The 20,657-nt window shown below is 39.4% G+C and overlaps 1 protein-coding gene across 1 annotated transcript in view; it reads left to right on the top strand.

The window, feature by feature from the left end:
- The window catches only part of CACNA2D3 (calcium voltage-gated channel auxiliary subunit alpha2delta 3), a 722,234-nt gene that overhangs the window by 147,355 nt on the left and 554,222 nt on the right, over positions 1-20,657 (top strand). Inside the window, exon 3 of the mRNA XM_077821951.1 lies at positions 15,638-15,754. Coding sequence (XP_077678077.1) covers positions 15,638-15,754 — 117 coding nt within the window. The remainder of the gene's footprint in view (positions 1-15,637; positions 15,755-20,657) is intronic.

Genomic DNA, 20,657 nt, shown 5'->3' with positions numbered 1-20,657 from the left:
TTGATACTGCAGTCTGTGCAGAGGGCTAAAGGGAGACACCTTCTGCAAACACGGACTGCAGGTCACAGTTGTGTGCTGAGAGAAGTACCAGGTGCTTTTGAACTACAGTGATGAGTGCAGTATAATTATCTATACAGAATAGAGTACCAAATCACTAGCTTTTTGTTTCAGTCCCTTGATTGAAATTGTGGTCAAGATGATGCTGCTTTATTGACTTAGTTTCGTAGCGCTTAAAACACAGAAAATGAGAAGACTCGGTCAGATAAAAATATCTTTGAAGAAATTAAATGCATTGGGGACACAATGCACAAAATGGCAGAGACAGTGTAAGATACTTAAATTATATGCAAATATTTTAAAAGAAGAGTAATAAGTATTTTGCCTCAGTCCACTCAGAGGTAGCTTCCAGGGAAAAATGGTCTGCAGAGTGCCAGGTAAAGCTATGCATAATTAATAATCTAATGAACAACAAATACATCACTGTTCTGCATTGTAAAGGCAGATGACTCTTCTGAGGCAACTAAATGAGTAGGCTAGGAAATAATTGTGGTATCTCAGATACCCATGTCTTGTAACAGTTAAACATGAAATGCTAGCATAGAGAGTCCTGATGTCATTTGATGAAACAAATAAAATAACTCCTTTGAGGATAGGAAACAAGTGTACTATCATCAGAGGACAGTATTGATGGAATTCACCAACACCAAGAAGCCCAGCAAAGGCTTATAGGAATGTGTAATGTGCTGTAACATGAACTCTCAGTTATGAAGGAGTTTTTAATGTCAAGGAATGAGGCACATACATGTTCAGAAGAAAAAAAATTGACTCCTTTTTCTTTGTGGATCTGATTAAAGTTAGTAATGTTTTATATGTGGTCTAGTAGACTGGACACTGGACTGGGAGCCAGGGGACCTGGGTTCTCTTTCCATTTCTGCCATGACCTGTTGTATGAAATTGGGCAGGTGACTGCACCTATCTATGCCTCATTTTCACTATCTGTAAATGGAGATAATGATAGTTAACTTCCTTTGTAAACTGCTTTAAGATATGTGCTGGAAAAACAGGATCATCATAATACTGAGAAAATGTTAAATGTCTTGCTAAGAACAGTTTCAAAAATTAAGCTTGTCATGGAAATAGACTGTCAATTTTTGTTCTCTTTCACAGTAGAGCCTTCTGACAAGGACTCAGCATAATGAAAATGTACTGAAGCCAACTTATATGCACACTTGATGCTGGACAGCCACTTTTCTTTCACCTCAAATTTGCTTTTACTCAAAGAATGCGTATTTAAACAATTGTAGTAGCTGTAGTTCATCTAGAAGCCCGGTTGTATTTTTACAGTTCCTCTACTGGGAATGGATCTGCCATCTCTCAAGTGCAATAAAATTGTGTTGGCCTCTAGCGTGATAGAACTATGTGTAATTTCCAGGGACACAAACTGTATCAGTTTGAACAATTTTTTTGTTTTAAAACAATATCATGTTTGCTAAATGTTATGATTTAGTACTACTGATAATATTTCACTCAAAATAGTATCTTATTTTGCGTGTAGTACCCTGGATTTCAGTGGGACTACTTTTACTGCAGTCTATTCAGTGTGAGTAAAGGTAACGCAGTCTGGCCCATTGTAATTAAAGGATCATTTCTCACGCTATTCTCATTTTTAACCCACCCTACCCTCAAAGCACTGAATAGTAAAACTGAACAGTAAAATTGTTGTACAGTTATCATAAATCAAATTTATTTTAAATTTTTGTGTGATGGAGCCAAGTAATAGCATGGAAAAAATCTTTTAAATATGAGAAGTATACAAAAATCAATGAAAGTTTTCTGTGTAGAATAGGTAGTGAATCATTCCCATGATCACTGGTGAAATGGGTCAGCAGGAAAAGAGATCAAATGTTTCCTAGTCTATGAAACTTATTGTATGTTCTCACCACAGTGTTTTCTGGATTCTGGAGGATCTCAAGTAGGTAATTGGACCTAAAGGTAGCTCTTTCTGATCATTCCTGTGGCCAGGGGTTAAATATTAATTGAGAGCCTGCTCTCTGTTTTCTAACACTGACATAGCTTTTGGCTCTGTAACTAAAGAAACCACATTAACAGCTGCAAATTGTATTAGCTTTAAGCTCGTTACAATCTAGCAGACTCATTCATTGATTACATTCGATTGTCAGGACATCCCAAATATAGAATTTAAAAGACTTCAGATAAGCCAATTAACTTGTGTGATACTTCAAACCTGTATCTCCGCACCAAAGGGCGGGGGTGTCACTGATAGTGCTTCCATGGCAGATTATCTGAACTGAGTTTAAAGAAAAGGAGGACTTGTGGCACCTTAGACTAACCAATTTATTTGAGCATAAGCTTTCGTGAGCTACAGCTCACTTCAAAAATATACTGTGTATCTCACCTACTACAGGATAGGCCCAACAAAGAAAATAACAGAACGCCACTAGCCGTCACCTTCAGCCCCCAACTAAAACCTCTCCAACGCATTATCAAGGATCTACAACCTATCCTGAAGGACGACCCATCACTCTCACAAATCTTGGGAGACAGGCCAGTCCTTGCTTATAGACAGCACCCCAACCTGAAGCAAATACTCACCAGCAACCACACAACAGAACCACTAACCCAGGAACCTATCCTTGCAACAAAGCCCGTTGCCAACTGTGCCCACATATCTATTCAGGGGACACAATCATAGGGCCTAATCACATAGGGCCTAATATGGGGCCTAATCACATCAGCCACACTATCAGAGGCTCGTTCACCTGCACATCTACCAATGAGATATATGCCATCATGTGCCAGCAATGCCCATCTGCCATGTACATTGGGCAAACTAGACAGTCTCTACATAAAAGAATAAATGGACACAAATCAGATGTCAAGAATTATAACATTCATAAACCAGTCGGAGAACACTTCAATCTCTCTGGTCACTCGATTTCTGATCTCAAAGTGAGTGTCCTTCAACAAAATAACTTTGAAAACAGACTCCAACTAGAGACTGCTGAATTGGAATTAATTTGCAAATTGGATACAATTAACTTAGGCTTGAATAGAGACTGGGAGTGGTTGAGTCATTATACTAAGTGAAACTATTTCCCCTTGTTTATTCCTCTCCCCCCCCCCCCCACTGTTCCTCAGACGTTCTTGTTAACTCCTGGAAATGTGCTGGAAATGGCCCACCTTGATTATCACTTCAAAAGGTTTTCTCTCCCCCCACCCCACTCTCCTGCTGGTAATAGCTCCTCTTAAGTGATCACTCTCCTTACAATGTATATTTTTTCATGGTCTGTGTGTATATATAAAATCTCCTCACTGTACTTTCCACTTTATGCATCCGATAAAGTGAACTGTAGCTCACGAAAGCTTATGCTCAAATAAATTGGTTAGTCTCTAAGGTGCCACAAGTACTCCTTTTCTTTTTGCGAATACAGAATAACACGGTTGCTACTCTGAAATCAGCCTGTTTAGCGAGTGATTCACTATTGAAGATTATAAGGCACCAATATCTTGACTTCTAGAGACAAAAGCCCGTTTAATTATACATATGAACATCTGGGTCAGATTCAGCTGTGAGGCCTGGTTGGAGTCTTACTTTGCTTTACATTACATTATTTAGTGCTTTATCCTACCTCATCAAAGGGTATTACAGATTATTTTCATTGGTGTACTGCTACAAAGGCTGAGTAATTTACAAGTAGCATTTTGCCATTTACTGCACTGAATTGTGAAGTTTTGTGAAATTTAGAGCATCCAATTCTATACTCTAATATATAATGGGGAAAGAGGATGTATGCCCATTTTAAATTAGCATCAAGTACTCCCCTAAATGCCAGAGGTGTAATGGGAACATGATGATGACCATGACTTTACCTACAGCAGAATCTTGCCAGAGAGCATCTGTACTAGGATGAGGATGGTCTAAACACATTTGGCCAAATTTCATTCCATGTATAACTTCACTTAAGACAATGAAGTTACGTTAGCTATTGAGTTTTGTATTTCAGTATTTCCCATAGCTTCAGATTTTGTGGGTGTACCATGGTTTTCATTGTTCCTAAAAGTTATTGGTTGCTTATGCCCTGAAGCCTATCCGTTTATATTGATGATTAATTTTAGCTGTCTACCTTTCATGTTAGCTACTGACAATTTCTAGATGTATTAAATTGCCATAGGAAAAAATGGAATCTCATAAAGGTGTTTCTACAGTGTGAGGAAAGGTGTTCCCTCTTCTCAAATGTTCAGGTATAGTTCTGACATTCTGAGGTCATGAAATTCCTGACAGGTCATGCTGTCCTCTTGCTGAGTAATTCTGCAGTCCAATAGTATGTAACAAGTGTTGACTAGATCTATGAAGCTGGCCCGGCTATGTCGTCTGTCCCAGCACGGGTTTCTGATTATATCAGTTGCCAAAGAGGACGTAAGAGGAACCAGTGTTGTAATCAGTATCACTTTTGTTACTCCTTGTGGCTTCTCTGCTGCAATTCCAGGTATTGCATACAATATGAATTTGTGTGTGTGCATGTGTGCAATGAAATGGAAAATGGAACTTTAATCTGAGATCCACACCTAGTTTAGGGCAAGTGGAGGCTTGTCCCTCCTCAAGGCTGCTAAAATTTTGTCACGCCCTTTTCATGAGTCTCCGCATCTGCCTTTCATTCCTTGTCTCTAGAAACACCATGTGTCACAAACTGTGTCAGCAAATCATTTAGGTGATGATTGTCTAATTTAGGTGATGACTGTATCATTTAGGTGATGACTGTCTAATTCCTCTTCACAGTAAATGTGCTGTTGCTGGTTTTTGAGTACTTGTGGCCCAATCTGAGGCTCCAACACATTCTTCTCTAATCATTGCTAATCTCAGTTAGGTTTGATAAATTAACGATGTAGGGTGAAATACTGCCCCCGTTGAAGTCAATGGCAAAACTCTATAGGGCCAGGATTTCAACCAAGATTTTTAGCAGAAACTTTCAGAGACATGCAGATAAAAGTAGTTTAGCAAATTACTGTTGCAGATTAATATGTGTAGCTCCTACCCTTTGCTTGGTGCTTGCTGTTGAACTGCTGCCTCCTAGGGGAGAGACCTCTTCTGCCCATACTGATCCTCTGAACTTCTGATTTAAATCAGTTCCCTTATAGTAGTAACTGAGACAATTCCAAACAGTACAACTAAATCCTAGGGGAGTGTAGGTCTCTGGTAGGTCAAAAATGCACAAACAGCAGATTGTAGGCCTGTGTGTGGTACAGTATAACAGAACTCAAACCTCTGAGGGGTGGGGATGTGTTCCCTTGCAAAACTAAAATTTAAATATTATGCGGCTTAGTAATCTCAGCCTATAAATCAGTTCTGGGGTAGTAACAACTGACAAAATACAGATAATTAGAGAATTACCCTGTGGGCCTCTGGCAGAAACATGCATGTTTGAGGACGAGAGAGAAGGTCTTTGATCTTCTTTTTAAATCAGCAGCAGTGTGAGGAAAAATATCAAACAATAATGCTATTCCTACTAATTGGAGGTATTTTAAGAATATTAAAGATTAGGAAGCCAACTCTTGCAGTCTGATAGACAGAGGACAGGGAAGAAGAATGTTTGAGGGTTTTAATTGTATTTTAAGAGTTCACAGGGAACCCAAAGCACACAATAATGCATGCTCTTACCCTGGGAAACTGAGTAGCATATTAATGCTCCTGAACACATGGGGGACTAGAGGAATTACAATGTGGCTTCAGCCATGGGAGTCCCTCTAGGACTGGTGACCTACCCAGTCTGAATCTTGAACTACATCATGAAAAGCTTCCTCAAATTTTCACTATTCCAATTGTGGATTTTCAGGATCAACTACATGGCAACCCTAAGAAGCTTAAATATATTGTTGAAAAGACACAATATTGTCTTGATTGTCCATAGACATCAGAAACCGTATACAGAGCAATATACACATTAAAAAGTTTTTCCTATTATCCTATATATTCTTCTTGTAGCTTAGAAGTAGGTGAATTTTAAATGTACAGAAGTGATGGAGGATTTTCTGCATGGTATGTCGTTTATTTGAGGTATATTCAACCTTTCAGCTAACAATGAGTTCCTGCTCTGGTGAGTTTTCATAATCAGAATTGACGTTCTAATGCATCTGGTACTAGATCAAAAAGTCTGACTGGTTCCCTCTTTTGAGAACGCATGGAATTTGGAGATCAGTGAAGTCATGCTAACCTCTTCCCTTCTTTCACAATATTTGAGGCTGGTATTAACTTGGTTTTGGCTTTCATTAATTTATGCCTGCATTTCTGTAATTTCATGTTAAACTTGCAAAAGTGCAGCAGTTCAGATTTGAATATTTCAAAGATTTAAGTCACTTTTTTATAAAGTGTATTGGATAAAAATATGCATGCTTGCTGCTCATGACTAGGGCTGTGTGAATAACAGATTTTTTGTTTGATGTCCAAACCAAAAAAATTGAAGAAAAAAAATAGTTTAGGATTGATTCAAAATGAAAACTTGTCAGTTTTTCACCAAAACAAAATAAAGAAAAAATATTTTGGGTCAAGCAAAACATTTTAAGCAACCTGGAACAAAAAGTGTTTCATTTTTGAGGATTTTTTACCTTTAATATTTTAAATAAAATTGAAGTAAAAATTTGAAACAAAAAATAGTTTAGAATCAAGTAAAAATATTTCATTTTTGGAACTATGAGAACAAAATAATTTTATTTGTGTGGAAGGTGTTGGTTTTTTTTCATCCGCAATAATTTGGTGAACTCAACATGAATTTGCTAAATGACCCTAATCTGCATTTTTTTTGGTCGAACATGTTTTGCCCAAAACATATCGCCCAGCTCTGCTATCCATCACTGCAGAGCTCTACAAAACTGTTAAGTACAGCTAGCATCCACACTAAATGGGAGTATGCAGTGTAAGGGAACAGAATGGTATCCTGTTAGATGGCTTGTGAGAACAACATAAGTGCCACAAGAGAGGTAAGTTTTAAAAGCTGACGGAAATCAGTCAGAGCAGAAGTAGGCACGTAGCTAGCCCTTGAGGTATTTGTTCATATTTCCTAAAATATTTTTTGTGACCCAGCTGCATGCTGCTGTCCTTATACATGTGTGCATGTATACACCCCTTCTATTTGCCTGATGCAGTCTATTGTCTTTTACTCTTCACACAACAAAAACAAAGTGAAGAAACCACATGGGAAAATTGGGTCACAAATAACCATTTTACAAAATATGCATACACCTGCAAGATCTAGCTACAGGCATACTTCTGCTCTGACTGGTTTCTGGCAGCTTTTAAAATGTCTCTCTCTTGTGGCGCTTACGGTATTCTCACAAACGATTTAAAGGGATATCGCTGTGTTCCTAGACACTGTATTCTCCCTTTTAGTGTGGATGGTAGTTGTACTTAACAGCTTTGTAGACTATACAAGGCTGTGGTAACTGAGGGAAGAGGACTCACCATAAAGGACATTATAGGCAGAGAGCTTAAAAGAGTGAAAGAATTTAAATATCTAGGATCAGTGGTTGTTGACGATGGTGCCCCCCCCCCGCCCGAGTGATGCCTGTCGTCATATTAAAGCTGATTTGAGTAAATGGAGGAGCTGACCCCAATTCTCTGTGATGAAAAGATAGTGTATAAAACTGTAATTTGATTTTAATGTACAGAACGGAGACTTGGCCAGCCACAAGAAAGGAAATCTGTATGCTTTCCACCATGGAAATGAGATGGTCAAATGGTTGGACACTCCATGAGAGGAAACAAAAATGAGGTTGTAAGGGGTCCAATGCAGGTTGTTCGAATTGAAGACATGTTGAGGAAGGCTAGGCTACCTTGGAATGATCAAACATATCCAGCAGATACCTGAAAGCTATATCAGTAGGATGGTTACTGTAATGATTGTGGATGGAAGACGACCATGGGAGATACCAAAGTCTTGGTACCTGGACTGGATATGACCAGTCCAGGTAGACCAATCTGCATGACAGCCTGGCATATGGTCATGAGTTTTGGAAGAAGGCTAATAAAAATCACCAATCCCAAATAGGGAAGTGGCAAAAAGAAGTAAGAGTTTTGCAGAGTATTAGATGGAGCCTTTAGATCAAATTCATTTAGTGCCCATAATATCTATGTAGCCAAGCTAAGGACAGTGTAGGTCTTAAAATATTCACCAAACATTTTTAATTTATTTATTTGCCTATTTAAACAAAGTTACTTCAGAGCAATTATCTTTCTTTCAATGAGAGATAATAGAGATAGAGATGAATGTGTGTATGCACAACAACCCCTGTTTCCCTATTGAAAAAATAACCTACCTTTGACTAATATACACCTTCTTTCCAGAGCTGTCTTGCTTCGAGAAGGTATTTTTCTGTTGCCCTGCCCACCCATGCTTCCTATTTATTGACACTCCACTGCCAATTATTTGGATTGCACAGACTACTTCCAACCTCAGCTTTGTGTGGGTTGATTTCTGGTACGTTATTTCTAGATGTTCAGTTATGCAAGTTTTAAAAAATGACCCAAATATATGAACAACATTAAAAGTTCTGACAGTGAAATAGTATTTTTCTTTTCCTTGTGCTTGTGTGAAATGATCTGGTTAAATAGAAGCTGCAGAAATAATGCATTTTTTGTGTCTGTTTTCTCAAATGATAAATGCTCTTGGCTCTGTGGAGGAGTTCTTGGCTGTGTGGACGATTTCATACTAAAGGAGGATTTCACTAACAGAATCAGAGTTTTAAATATTTCTTGTAATGTAGTAAATCAAAAGTTGCTTGGACTATTTGTACTCGATCTTATTTAGAACTAGAAATCCACTTATCAGAGGAAGTGTTCAGCTGTGACCCTAAGCTTTCATGAAATTATGTGCTACCCCCTGGCATTTACTTACTGTTAAGTTATTGAGACTGTTTTCCTTCTTTAACAATGTAAATGTGTCATTGCAGGCTTTGGAAAGAATACTGGTCCAAGCATTTCAATGTCTTATGAACTGAAGTAAAGTATAGAATATTGGAAAACCTATTTATTTAAAATATGTACAGTGCCACCAAATATATTCAGAGTGCAGAGAGCAGCTGAACAAGGTGTTGCTTTGAGAAACCATCCAGGGTTGTAGCACTAAGAGATTGGGGGGGTGGGGGGGGCGCTAAAATAGAAAGGACATAAGCCCTGCGTCCTGTCCCTAACCCTTGTAATCGTGGTGGTTTGCTTATTTGCAGTTTTGATGGGACAGCTGCTGTTTTTCTCAAGATTGCATCAGAGTGGAAGAAATAATCATATTTTATATGAAATTAATTTGAAATTAAATAAATCAGCCAATGCAACAGTACAGAAATTCATGGCTGCAAAGTTCCTGTTAAGAAATGATGGAAGTCTGTGGTTCAGACGGTCTCTAGTGCAGTGGTGGGCAACCTACAGCCCGTCAGGGTAATCCGCTGGCGGGCTGTGAGGGAGTTTGTTTACAATGACCGTCCGCAGGCACGGCCGCCTGTGGCTCCCAGTGGCTGGGGTTCGCCATTCCTGGCCAATGGGAGCTGCGGGTAGTGGCGGGCAGCACGTCCCTGCAGCCCATGGACTGCAGGTTGCCCCCACTGCTCTAGTGGAAGGAGGAAAATCTATTTAAAATTGTGGCTGTCACTTAAGTTTTATTGTTCTCCACATATTTTTAACAGTTTAAACTTTCTGTATTAATATTTACCATTAAAGCCAACTTGCTTCTAGATCCAATCTACGTTCCCAGTCTCATGCATAGTGAACATGTAGAAAAATTGCATATACGTGCACAAATTAAACCCAGACTTCTTCCCATTAAACACAGTCACTAGGGTGCAAGGATACTAAAAACAGCTGGTGTTCTTTCCAACCACAAAATGTCTCCATTTTTGGAATCTTCTGCCTTCAGCAGCAAAAATAATATAAGAAGTACTTTTAAGGCAATGAAACTGCTGATGCAAAATACATATCAAATAAACTCCTTAGCTGCCAAGATCCTGCAAATGAAGTAAATACTCCTAGTTTCATGCAAATATTCATAGAGGCTTCCAACAGTCAGCTAGACATGTGTCATCATAGATGTGTGGTCTTTTCAACGAGAGCTTAAATAATATCCTCGATTTGCTCCAACTCTTTTTGTATGTTGAAATATATTCATGTGTAAGGGGATTTTATGGGTTGCCATACCCCTAAGAGCAGCTGACCATCCACAGGAGCCATTACCTTGTATCCCTCTGCTTTGGTTTCAGTGCATTTCAGTGGTCTGGGTTCTTAGTTATTAACTGGTGGTGCCTCCACCTGACTGTTTAAGGTAGTCAGGAACCCTTCTGTACCTCCCTTTGTAGTTTCAACCTGTCCCAGTACTTACTTTATGACTAACCTGATATGTCGTACATACACTCTTCTGAACCAACAATCAATGTACCCTTTATTTACAAAGGGAAATATAGAGGACTCATATAAGGGGAAGGAGAAGATGGTTTTGGAGTGGGTACACCAGTAACATTATATAACCCCCCAAGTAACAACTCCCAGAGTGAATTTCCCTGGATTCATGAATCTAGTTTATTTCACATCAGTGGGCTCCATAATATGGAGGAACCCTCATGTTTTCAGGCCTTTAATGCCTCAAGGTGCTTGTGTGTGGCGAGGTGATGAAGGTGTCCATTTGCCCAGGGTGCTAACCTCTATGCAGCAGCAATAGGTGTTACTCACAGTGGGGGAAAAAGGTGTAGGGGTCTCCTCAGTGTTTCCAAGATTGGTTTTCCTCCCCAAGAGTAGTTTGCCAACCCCCTTTCAGGGCAAATCAGCAACATCATTGCAAGGGGCGTCAGCAGGGGAGTGCCACTGTTTCCTCAGGCAGGGGGCACCTGCACTCAGGCAGAACTGTCTTCTTCTCATCCCCACCCTCCGATTGGCTTAGTCAGCCTTCTATCCCCCAAGGTTTGCCCAGTCACAGTTGGTGAGGTGAGCACACCTCTCATCTACCCACAACAAACTTGTCTCCCTTTTTCATCAGACCCACTAACCTGGGTTACAAATGTTAATTAAGACAAATGAAAGTAACATGTATGAACAGACATCATTGTAAAACTGTAGACTTACGTTACACATATTAGTTTGCATTTTCTCCATGTAAAGTAGAAGAGCATCTAAACCATCCACTTTTATTTTAAGTCTGTAAATCCGTCTTTTTAAAAAGCACTAATCACTCGAAATAGAGATTTTTAGAAATAGTTTCTCACAGCAGACTGGTAGACTATATCGCATAATACCTGGAGTGACCAGAAAAAATTGTTGATGTCTTAGAGCTGCATCAGTCAGTTTCCACAAACAATAATTTTCTGGTTTTCTTCACTTGATAGAACTCATTGATCTAACCTTGTTATGACCCGAAAACAATCTCTTCAGGCAGTGCATTTAAGATGACTTTCCAGGAACTCAAAGGTCAATTGTTAAGAAAACACTTTTATCAGAATCGGCTATGTTAAACACTGATCACGCAGCCTGGAAATAAGCATTTCAGGGAATTGCCTCTCTACGTGCTGACCTATTAGTGATATAATAAGCACAGCAGTTATTTAAGGCAGCCTCTTTAGCCCTGGACTTATCAAAAAAGATCACTGAGGAAAGCAGGCAGTTTTTAATGGAATCAGTTCACAGCAAAGCTTTTTCAGCATACTACTTTTTAGCACCATTGATATATTTTACAATATTGTATCACTGCCTACTGTGGACTCTCTTCTTCCACTTGCTCTGATCAGTGAAAATGAAGTAGTTGCTGTGCATGGATAACAAGCTACTTTATGCTCATTTGATCAAAGTGGGTAGAAAAACACAAAATTGGGATTAGTTAATTATGTAAAATGGCATAAATACCCTTGGGGGATAGTGACCTAAATTCTGCTTGTTCTATTAACATGGCAGATTTAAAAAAAAAAGAGGGAAAAAAAAAAAAAAGAGCAGCATCAAAAATCAGGTTGGTTTAAATGAAGCTTTTCAAAGGTAGTTAGAGTTTAATTAATAGACTCCTTTTGAAAAGTCTATTAGAACAAAATTGCACAATGGTAAGTCTTTAGTATGTAAGTACTGCTGATATGACGATGTTCTAGAAAATCAGAAGTTCATAGTGCACCTAGAAGTTAACTGAGAAATCTTATATTTCCATTGCTCTTTGTGATATTAATTCCATGGGCAAGTTTTAGTTACAAAACTTGTTAGACAGTAATTAATGTCATTGGCTCTGATATTTAGTTGATTCCAGGAGAGTACTTCAGCTGCTTTCTCCCTTGGGTATTGATCAAAAAGATTATATAGTTCACAAAAGGTCCCATCTAAATAGGTCATTACAGACATGTAGTCAGGCTTAAGTGAGTATAGACCATTCTTTCTGAAAATTTTAGTATGGCAAAAGAGAACCCTTCTTGCTATGTGTCCTGAGCTTGTGCTTACTGTCCATCACTGGAATTTACTCCTGTCTTGAACTACCTGACTCCAAGTATTATCAACTTTTTTTTTTTTGGTTGCACTTTCTCTGGGGTCTCAATATGGTATTAAAAATAGCTGTGGCATTCAGTCTTCCCTCAGGCTGACTGTGCTAACGCCAGTGGAGCTGAACTGATGTTACCAATGGTGGGAAACTTAAAAAACAAAAAAACCCCTTTTCTTAGAGTAGAAAGGTCTTCAGAGAATGATAAAAAGGTTGCCTTGGGGAGACAAAACAGTCGTACAATGATACTATATATTGTATTGTCCCCCAGCTTGCTTTTCTTTCAGGCATCCATTACTCTTTTTGCAAGAAGGTTGAAATTGGAAATGGAAAATTATTTTATATGATTGCAAACAAAAATAAATGCGACAAAAAAAAATCTGCAGATACTGGTTTGAATGTTTCATTCACTTCAGCTGCGTTTACTTCTTTTTGTGTTTCTTTAGTATGAACACTTGTGCAGTTCACCTTTCCTAGCATGAATGGTCACACAAAATGATATTTTGGGCTCATAAACTCAAATGGTCTCAGAAACCAAATTCCAAGAAACTTGATTTTAAAGTGTTATGCTAATTGACTGAATTAGGGAATGAAAACAATTTTCATGTCACTTTTATGTGACTAGTGAAACTGATTAAGAAGCTTCAATTTGGGTTTTTGAATTTTGATCTAGTTATAGAATAAGAGGAAAATCACCAAAAATAAAATAAATAAAAAAACTGAATAAATAGGATTAAGCTGAATAAATTCAAGAAAATCTTGTTTTGTTTGTAGCATTCCATAAGTAGAAAGAGGCAAACACTTGTCAAATATTTTTGTAACAAATTAACTGTTTACTCACCTTTAGTATAAAACAAAGTCAAACTTATTTGCAACTGGGACAAGTTACAATATGTACATTATTTGTTTTAGTTTGTCTCTTTTTCCATGAGGTTACTATGGAAATATTTAGAATTCTGTAGCATACAGTAGCTCAGTATGTCTCAGTATGCCAGCCTGATCCAGAGAAAAGAGGGCTTCTCTGGTGCTTCCTAGGGTATAAATACCCCCGTCTCTCTTGGTCAGCAGGCAGGGTAGTGCTCCCTGCCCTCTTTCCTGCTCCCTGTAATCTTTCCACCTGTACTATGACTGTAGGATGAAATCCTTAAAAGGGCAATAACCTTTTGCTTCTGGCCAGCTGGACAAGGATGTTGGATGCCATGTTGAGCTGTGGTGAGTGCATTGTCTTTAAGAAGATACTCTATCTTAGAGGATTGTGTCATCTTATGATGCAGTAACTGGGGAGTGCAATACTGAAAATATTTAAACATCTGGTTAAGGCCTTCATTCTGCAAAGCATTTAAGCATCTATTTAAGTCAGTGGGACTTCAGCAAAGCTCTTAAGTGAATGCTTAATCAGCTTTTCAAGAAGCACGTGCTATATCTATTGTACATTTTATGGGTTGGTGCTCAAAATTGAAAATATCAAATTTGAGCTGCAATGCGTAGCTTTTAGTCACATGATAGTACTTCGATTTCCTGAACCAGTGAGCATAACTCTTACAATGAGATTTCCTGGAAGAATTTGCTTCCTGTGAGTGTGCGTGTGCCTGTCAAATGGGACTATTCATATAAGTAAAGTTGTGCACATGCTTAAGTGTTTGCTGGATGAGGGCATTAATTTGTTAATTTTGAAAAATCTTACTGGCAGTGCCTGAGCTTAAGAATGGTGGATGGAGTATAGCATAGTGTAGAGATTTAAAAAAAAACCCACTAATTTGTAGTGGAACATAACCACAAACCAAATAATATTGCCTTTCTTCACTTTGAATGTGAGCTCCTCAGAGGAGAGACTTTGTTTCATATTTGTCTCTATCGTATAATCTAGCATTAAAACAGTAATATATTCAACAATAAGTATTTATATATTTCTCATATATAAACCTATTTCTCATTAGTATTTATTTTTTAAAGTGTCCCACCATGATGTTTGCATGTCTTTGATAAGTAGTTGTGTATCTTATTACTGTAACTCTTATGCATCCTCCTTGTATCTTAAATGAACTTTGATGGTAAACTCTTCAGAGCAGGAACCTCACATTACTTATCTGTTCGTGGAGGCATCTATTTTTATTTATTATTAAATGATTATTAATACACTTCTGTTCCTGATGAAGCTATGGATAATTCAATATAATTAATAATATGAAAAGGATATAATTCATGATATTAAATTGGATGGTTTCATCCCTAATTACATACTACAGTATTCCTCTTGCCATAATGGGAGTTTTGCCAATTACTTCATTCATAGCCAGCAAGAGTAAGCCCTAAAAGAGAGAGTCAGATTACAAAACCATAGCCTGATTATGAAAACCTTTATGGTTGAGTGTATTGACCATAATGGGATAATTCATGGTGGGAGGGAATACACTACTATCTTCAGGACTGATCCCAAAGAAAATACAGTTGTTTTATTGTAAACACCAATACAGAAATAAAATTCAAAATGTTGACATGCATAAAAGAACAAAAGGTGGCTAGAAATGAATGGCTGACCTGCTTTTGGGATGTATTTCTCTCCATACCTGTCTAATTCTTATTCATGATACCAAGAGTTACTTGTGCATATATGTGCATTGAAAAGAGAAGAGACCACAAAGTAGGATTCATCCTCATTTGTTCCTGTGAAAGGGCACTTTGCTGTTTAGGGGTAGCCATATGCATGTATATAAAGTTAAGCACATGCTTACATGGTTTTCTGAATCAGGGCCCAAGAAGAGCTATTTTATTCAAGTTCTGTTTGATCTTTGTTGAAGGAAGCTAGCTATGGGGACCTAAAACTAGAGGGGACTAGGGACATATCACTAGTTTAAAATAAGGTCTTTTTGTTTATACTGTTTGCTGTTATGTATGTTTGAGCAGATGTGGCTTTGTTTTGGTTCCTTTCCCCACAGTGGAAGGGATTAATACATTTTATTCTATTTTTCACTATTGGCATTCTGGATCTAACAGTAAAAGTGTTTTTGCGTTAAGTAGCCCTCCAGTACCCAACTGAATACCAAGGAAATGTACAGAAGCCAGAGAAAACGGAGTATGCATCGAGTTACAAGTTGTCAGAGTTTCAAGTAATTTCCTTTTACAATTCTACTTTCTTGCAGAAATACAAAGAATATGAGAAGGATGTTTCAGTAGAAGAAATTGATGGCCTTCAGCTTGTGAAAAAGCTAGCAAAAAGTATGGAAGAAATGTTTCATAAAAAGTCTGAAGCTGTACGGGTAAGTAGTAGATCATTTTGCTTTAATATTTTGTGCAGTTGTACAAAATGTGTCAGTAGCTTAGAATGTTGCATCCATGGGATTTGAAGGTGAAGATGTAGAAAGTACTGGAAGACTTCAGAAGTGCTTTTAAGGTCCAGCTCTCAGAAGTAGATGAAAGTTGATTATACCATCAGTAAGAAAAATTTGGCAGAGCATTTACCTATGATCAAGTAAAAGCTTTGTATATGTGGCAAGCTTGGAAGTACCAGTTCATTACAAATATTCTTGAAGTGTCATATTTGCTGATAAAATGACGGTGTGTGTGTGTGTGTGTGTGTGTGTGTGTGTGTGTGTGTATATATATATATATATATATATATATATATATCTGTGTTAAAATTTATACCAACCAAACCAGAATTAATTGCAGTACCCTGTAGAACAATAAAAATATTTGAAGGGATCTGCCTAGTCTAATCTCCCTTGATTGAACAATCTGAAACATTCTGATTGCCCCCCTCCCCACCCCCAATCTGTGGTAAATGTGTAATAAAGGCTGGCAAATGTGTCTACTGTACATAATTTTCTGCTTGCCTCTCATTGCTGAAACTCCTCTCCACAGCAATGTTTATAAAGGGCAGAGTGGCACTTTTTGTGTGTTCAGAGTCATATATGCTGATTTTAGTGACAAAAATAAATGTTTTTACCACTTTTGATTCCTTTTAGCTTTGCACAACCCATACACCTGAGAGGGTGAGCTGTATTCTGTTTCTTCTTGGGTATCATCAACAATTGTTTGTTAACTTCCATTCATTTATATATGAGCAAAATGCCACCCACCTGCATAAATGGGTAGGGGAAATTGATGGGGCCGGCGGTGAAAGGGGGATAGTCCCAGAGGCAAGGGATGGAGACACTCACCAAGGGACAAAAGGTAGCTCCTCCTCTGGGAGTCTCTAGCACTCATTGGCTGGCTGGGGGAGAGGGGTGCCGATTGGCTAGCATTTCCCAGCTCCAGGATTTAGCCCAGTGCCTGGGCCATGCGGAACCTCTTTTGGCTCTGTTCCAGCAGTGTTACTCACCAGATTGCAGCAGCAATCCTCCTCCTCCTCCGGATATAAAAGAAGATGGGTGAAAGTGAATAGACAGGTTACCAAGATATTCCTGGACATAGGGGGTTCAGTGATACAGCACAGGAACATCTGTTACAATCAGCCAGAAGTTTTCAGAGTTGATGGTGTACATTTGTTAAATGGAGGTGCTGACCTAGGAGAACACTCAGTCGCTCTCAAACTGTGAGTCGGGACCCAGAGTGGGTGAGGACTCCATTTTAATGGGGTTGCCAAGGCCAGCGTGAGACTGAAGCCTGGGGGTGGTGGGGCTCAGGTTCTGCCTTCCTGCCTGAGGTCATGTAGTAATTTTTGTTGTCAGAAGGGCGTAATGGAGCAATGAAGTTTGAGAACAGTTCTGAGGCATCTATTGGGCAGGAATTGATAGCTGGAGGCGTGCGGTGTGGTTGGGTCTGTGTGTTGGGGGGTGACCAAGGTAGTTGCTGGTGCCCCCTTTGGCTAGTTTCCTCTGTGGTAAAGAGAGGTAAAAGACCTGGAATTTTGGTAATGGGCCTTGGGCTCATGTGATAGGGTGAGACCTTGTGGCCATCTGGGGCTGAGGTCCTCGCCCTGCTGCACCCTTTGTCCCCTTCAGGGGCAGAGGGTGCAAGGACTTAGAGAGAGCTGAGTCATGTGGGTAAGCTAAGGAGAAACTATCCCCCTTTATGGGTAAGGTCCCCTGCACTGGAATCAATTAAATGGCTAGGATAGGAGAGTATCGATGGTGGATAGCTCCCCTCCTTTGTGATAAGGTTTAATAAAAGTTGTGGCCTGCCACTAAATTCTGTGCATGTCTGTCCTCATTTTGCTGCTGTGTCCACATCAATGCACTGAAAGTCCTGAGGTTCCAGAAGTGTCACTGAAAGCAGCAGTTGAAGACACTGGGGTTTCACTGGTGTGACTGAAGTCAAAATTTGACTTGCAGAACTATTTTTCTTGTGCATGATCAGAAAAAGTAAAGAATTCTGCTAGACTTCCAGATTAAAGGTTGAGTTTTCTGGGTTGACTGTAAAATAAAATGTCTTTTAACCTATAAACTGAACACACTTGACAGGGAGGCTCTGACAGATTATATACATAGATTATATATACAATGCTATTTTTACTGCCCCTTTTTAGAGCAGAACTGCACTTAAACATCTTCTGCAGGGAGTTGCACAATATTGACTGTGAAGGGATCAGTTTCCTTATTTCCTAGCAGAAGCAGTACTGCTTTGAGATCAGGAAATGTGGGGGAAAAAAGCATCAAGAGAGCTCCACTAAAGCACTTCAGTGCAGCACTGCCATTTGTAGCTAACAGTGAGTCGCAAACTATGGGTAATGAAAGACAATGTCTGTTTACAGGAATGGGGAGTCAGTAGGAAAGAGCAGTTGGTGTCTGTCTCAGCACTGCAGTGCATGTTCTCTAATTTAAATTTGTGTGGTGTTTAGAAATGTTTTGGCTCCTGTTATAGACATGGTCTCGATATCTAAGAAATAATGTTTTATATGGACCATAATGCTTTGCTCTGAGTAACAGTCCGCCAGAATTCTGTGACATTAAAGCAGAAGAACATAAGAACGGCCACATTGGGTCAGACCAAAGGTCCATCAAGCCCAGTATCCTGTCCTCTCTGACAGTGGCCAATGGCAGGTGCCCCAGAGGGAATGAACAGACGGGTTATCATCAAGTGATTCATGCCCTATCACCCAATCCCAGCTTCTGGCAAACAGAATACAGTATGGTGCAGGGGTGGGCAAACTATGGCCTGGGGGCTGCGGCCCTCCAGACATTTTAATTCGGCCCTCGAGCTCCCGCTGGGGAGTGGGATCCAGGGCTTGCCCTGCTCCGCATGGCTCCCAGAAGCAGTGGCATGTTCTCCCCCCTGCCCCGGCACCTACGCATAGGGGCAGCCAAGGGGCTCTGCATGCTTCCCCCGCAGCTTGCATTGGCTGGGAACTGTGGCCCATGGGAGCTGCAGGGGTGGCGCTTGCAGAGAGGGTGGCGCACAGAGCCGCCTGGCTGCACCTCCGCGTAGAAGCCGGAGGGGGGACATTCCTCTGTTTCTGGGAGCTGCTTGAGATAAGCGCCATCCGGAGCCTGCACCCCTGGCCCCCTCCTGCACCCCAACCTGCTGCCCCAGCCCTGATCCCTCTCCCTCCCTCCAAACCCCTTGGTCCCAGCCTGGACAACCCTCCTGCACGCCAACCCCCCAGCCAGATCCCTCACCCTGCCCCCTGCACCTCAACCCCTAATTTCGTGAGCATTCATGGCCCACCATACTATTTCCATACCCAGATGTGGCCCTCGGGCCAAAAAGTTCGCCCACCCCTGGTATGGTGAGAAGAGGCTTTGGTGCAATAAAAGGTGGCTAGAACCCAGAGCTCCCGATATATGTATGTCTTGTTTTCCTTAATCTGTAAGAAAAAAAAGTTTGCAAAACCAAATTTGGAAGTGGTTTTATTATTGAAAATCTTCTTAGTTCTGATTGCAAGATAATAGCTTTACTGGAAACAGTTACATAACATGTTGCCACCTTGGATATTTTGAGGTGACTGTTAGAGGGATGAATAAAATGCTTATTCCTGCTGAGGCTTAATGAGTGAGTGCTATGGTTTGAAGTTATAATAATACATTTATAATGTGAAGGACGGCAGTTTGCCAGTTGCACTTCTTGAAAAGCTCTGAAATCCTGTGATACAATGCTCGTTCTGTACAACTTATATCTTGTGCAGCAAATCTACAGTTAGCTCATCTTCTCTATGCTTCCACTTGAGACAAAAAGCATGCTGCATTTAACTGGCCCTGGAATAATTTTTTTTTAATGTGTATATATTGCAGGATTCTGGTATTTATTGAGATTAATAAGAAACCGGCACAAGCAGACCTATGCCAAAGCTCAATGTTCATTCCAAAAGCCTAAATTTCAAAATTGCAACCAAAATATTATTTAAATTAACTTCTAGAGCTCAAACACTCGTAATCTGGTAAACTCCAAAATAATGGAAATACTGCAGAATTCCCCCCATACAACGTAATTGGGGCGTCCATCAACGGGGTTCAAAATCCAAATATTCATAAAATGTTGCTGCTCTAATGGTACCACAATTTGATACAGTCCTAAGTACTAGTTGAATGAACTGCAAGTAGTTGTCTCTGCCAAAAATCTACATTTTGATTGAAATAGTATTTCAAGTGACTGGCACATAATAATTATTTCAGACAGCATATTTTCAGCATTTAACAGAAATAGTGATCGGAGGTAGTCGTCATTCAGAAAACCCCAGTAATGTAGACTCTTTAATCTGTGGGAAATAGGTCCGGATAAAACTTGAAAATACAGAAATAGAGTAATGTAAAGTCCTTCAGATTTTTTTTAAACGCATCAACTTGTTCTCAGCTACTAATCAGTGTTGAACATTTTCCCTCCTTTTATATTCTGGCTTGATTTTATCTTTCTTTCTCATCACTTTCCATAGTGATTAGTTGATTCAGTGTGATTTTTATCATACTCATCCACTACTTGAATTACTCTTCAGTATGCAATTATCCTGTCACAGAAAGTCCTATTTTCATGCTGTCAGATGTGTAAAGTAAATGGGAAACCAAAAGCGCTAAACCTTTTGTCATCTACTTGGTGATGTGCGGTTTTATAGGTAACTTTCTTTACTATGCTGAACATTTACAAATAATTCTAGATCTAGTTAACATTAATGTATGGTTGCTGTAGTTAAGGATGTTCTCATTAACTAATATATCCCAGATGATCAATGCAATAGTTGATAGTTGTGTTAAGATTTAGTAATTTTGTTGTAAAAATTGTTGTGCAATG

Source organism: Eretmochelys imbricata, chromosome 7 (genome assembly GCF_965152235.1).
Source record: "Eretmochelys imbricata isolate rEreImb1 chromosome 7, rEreImb1.hap1, whole genome shotgun sequence".
In the NCBI taxonomy this organism is placed as follows: domain Eukaryota; kingdom Metazoa; phylum Chordata; order Testudines; family Cheloniidae; genus Eretmochelys; species Eretmochelys imbricata.
The sequence above is the reverse complement of the archived record's forward strand: the minus strand, read 5'-3'. Positions and strand labels throughout refer to the sequence as shown.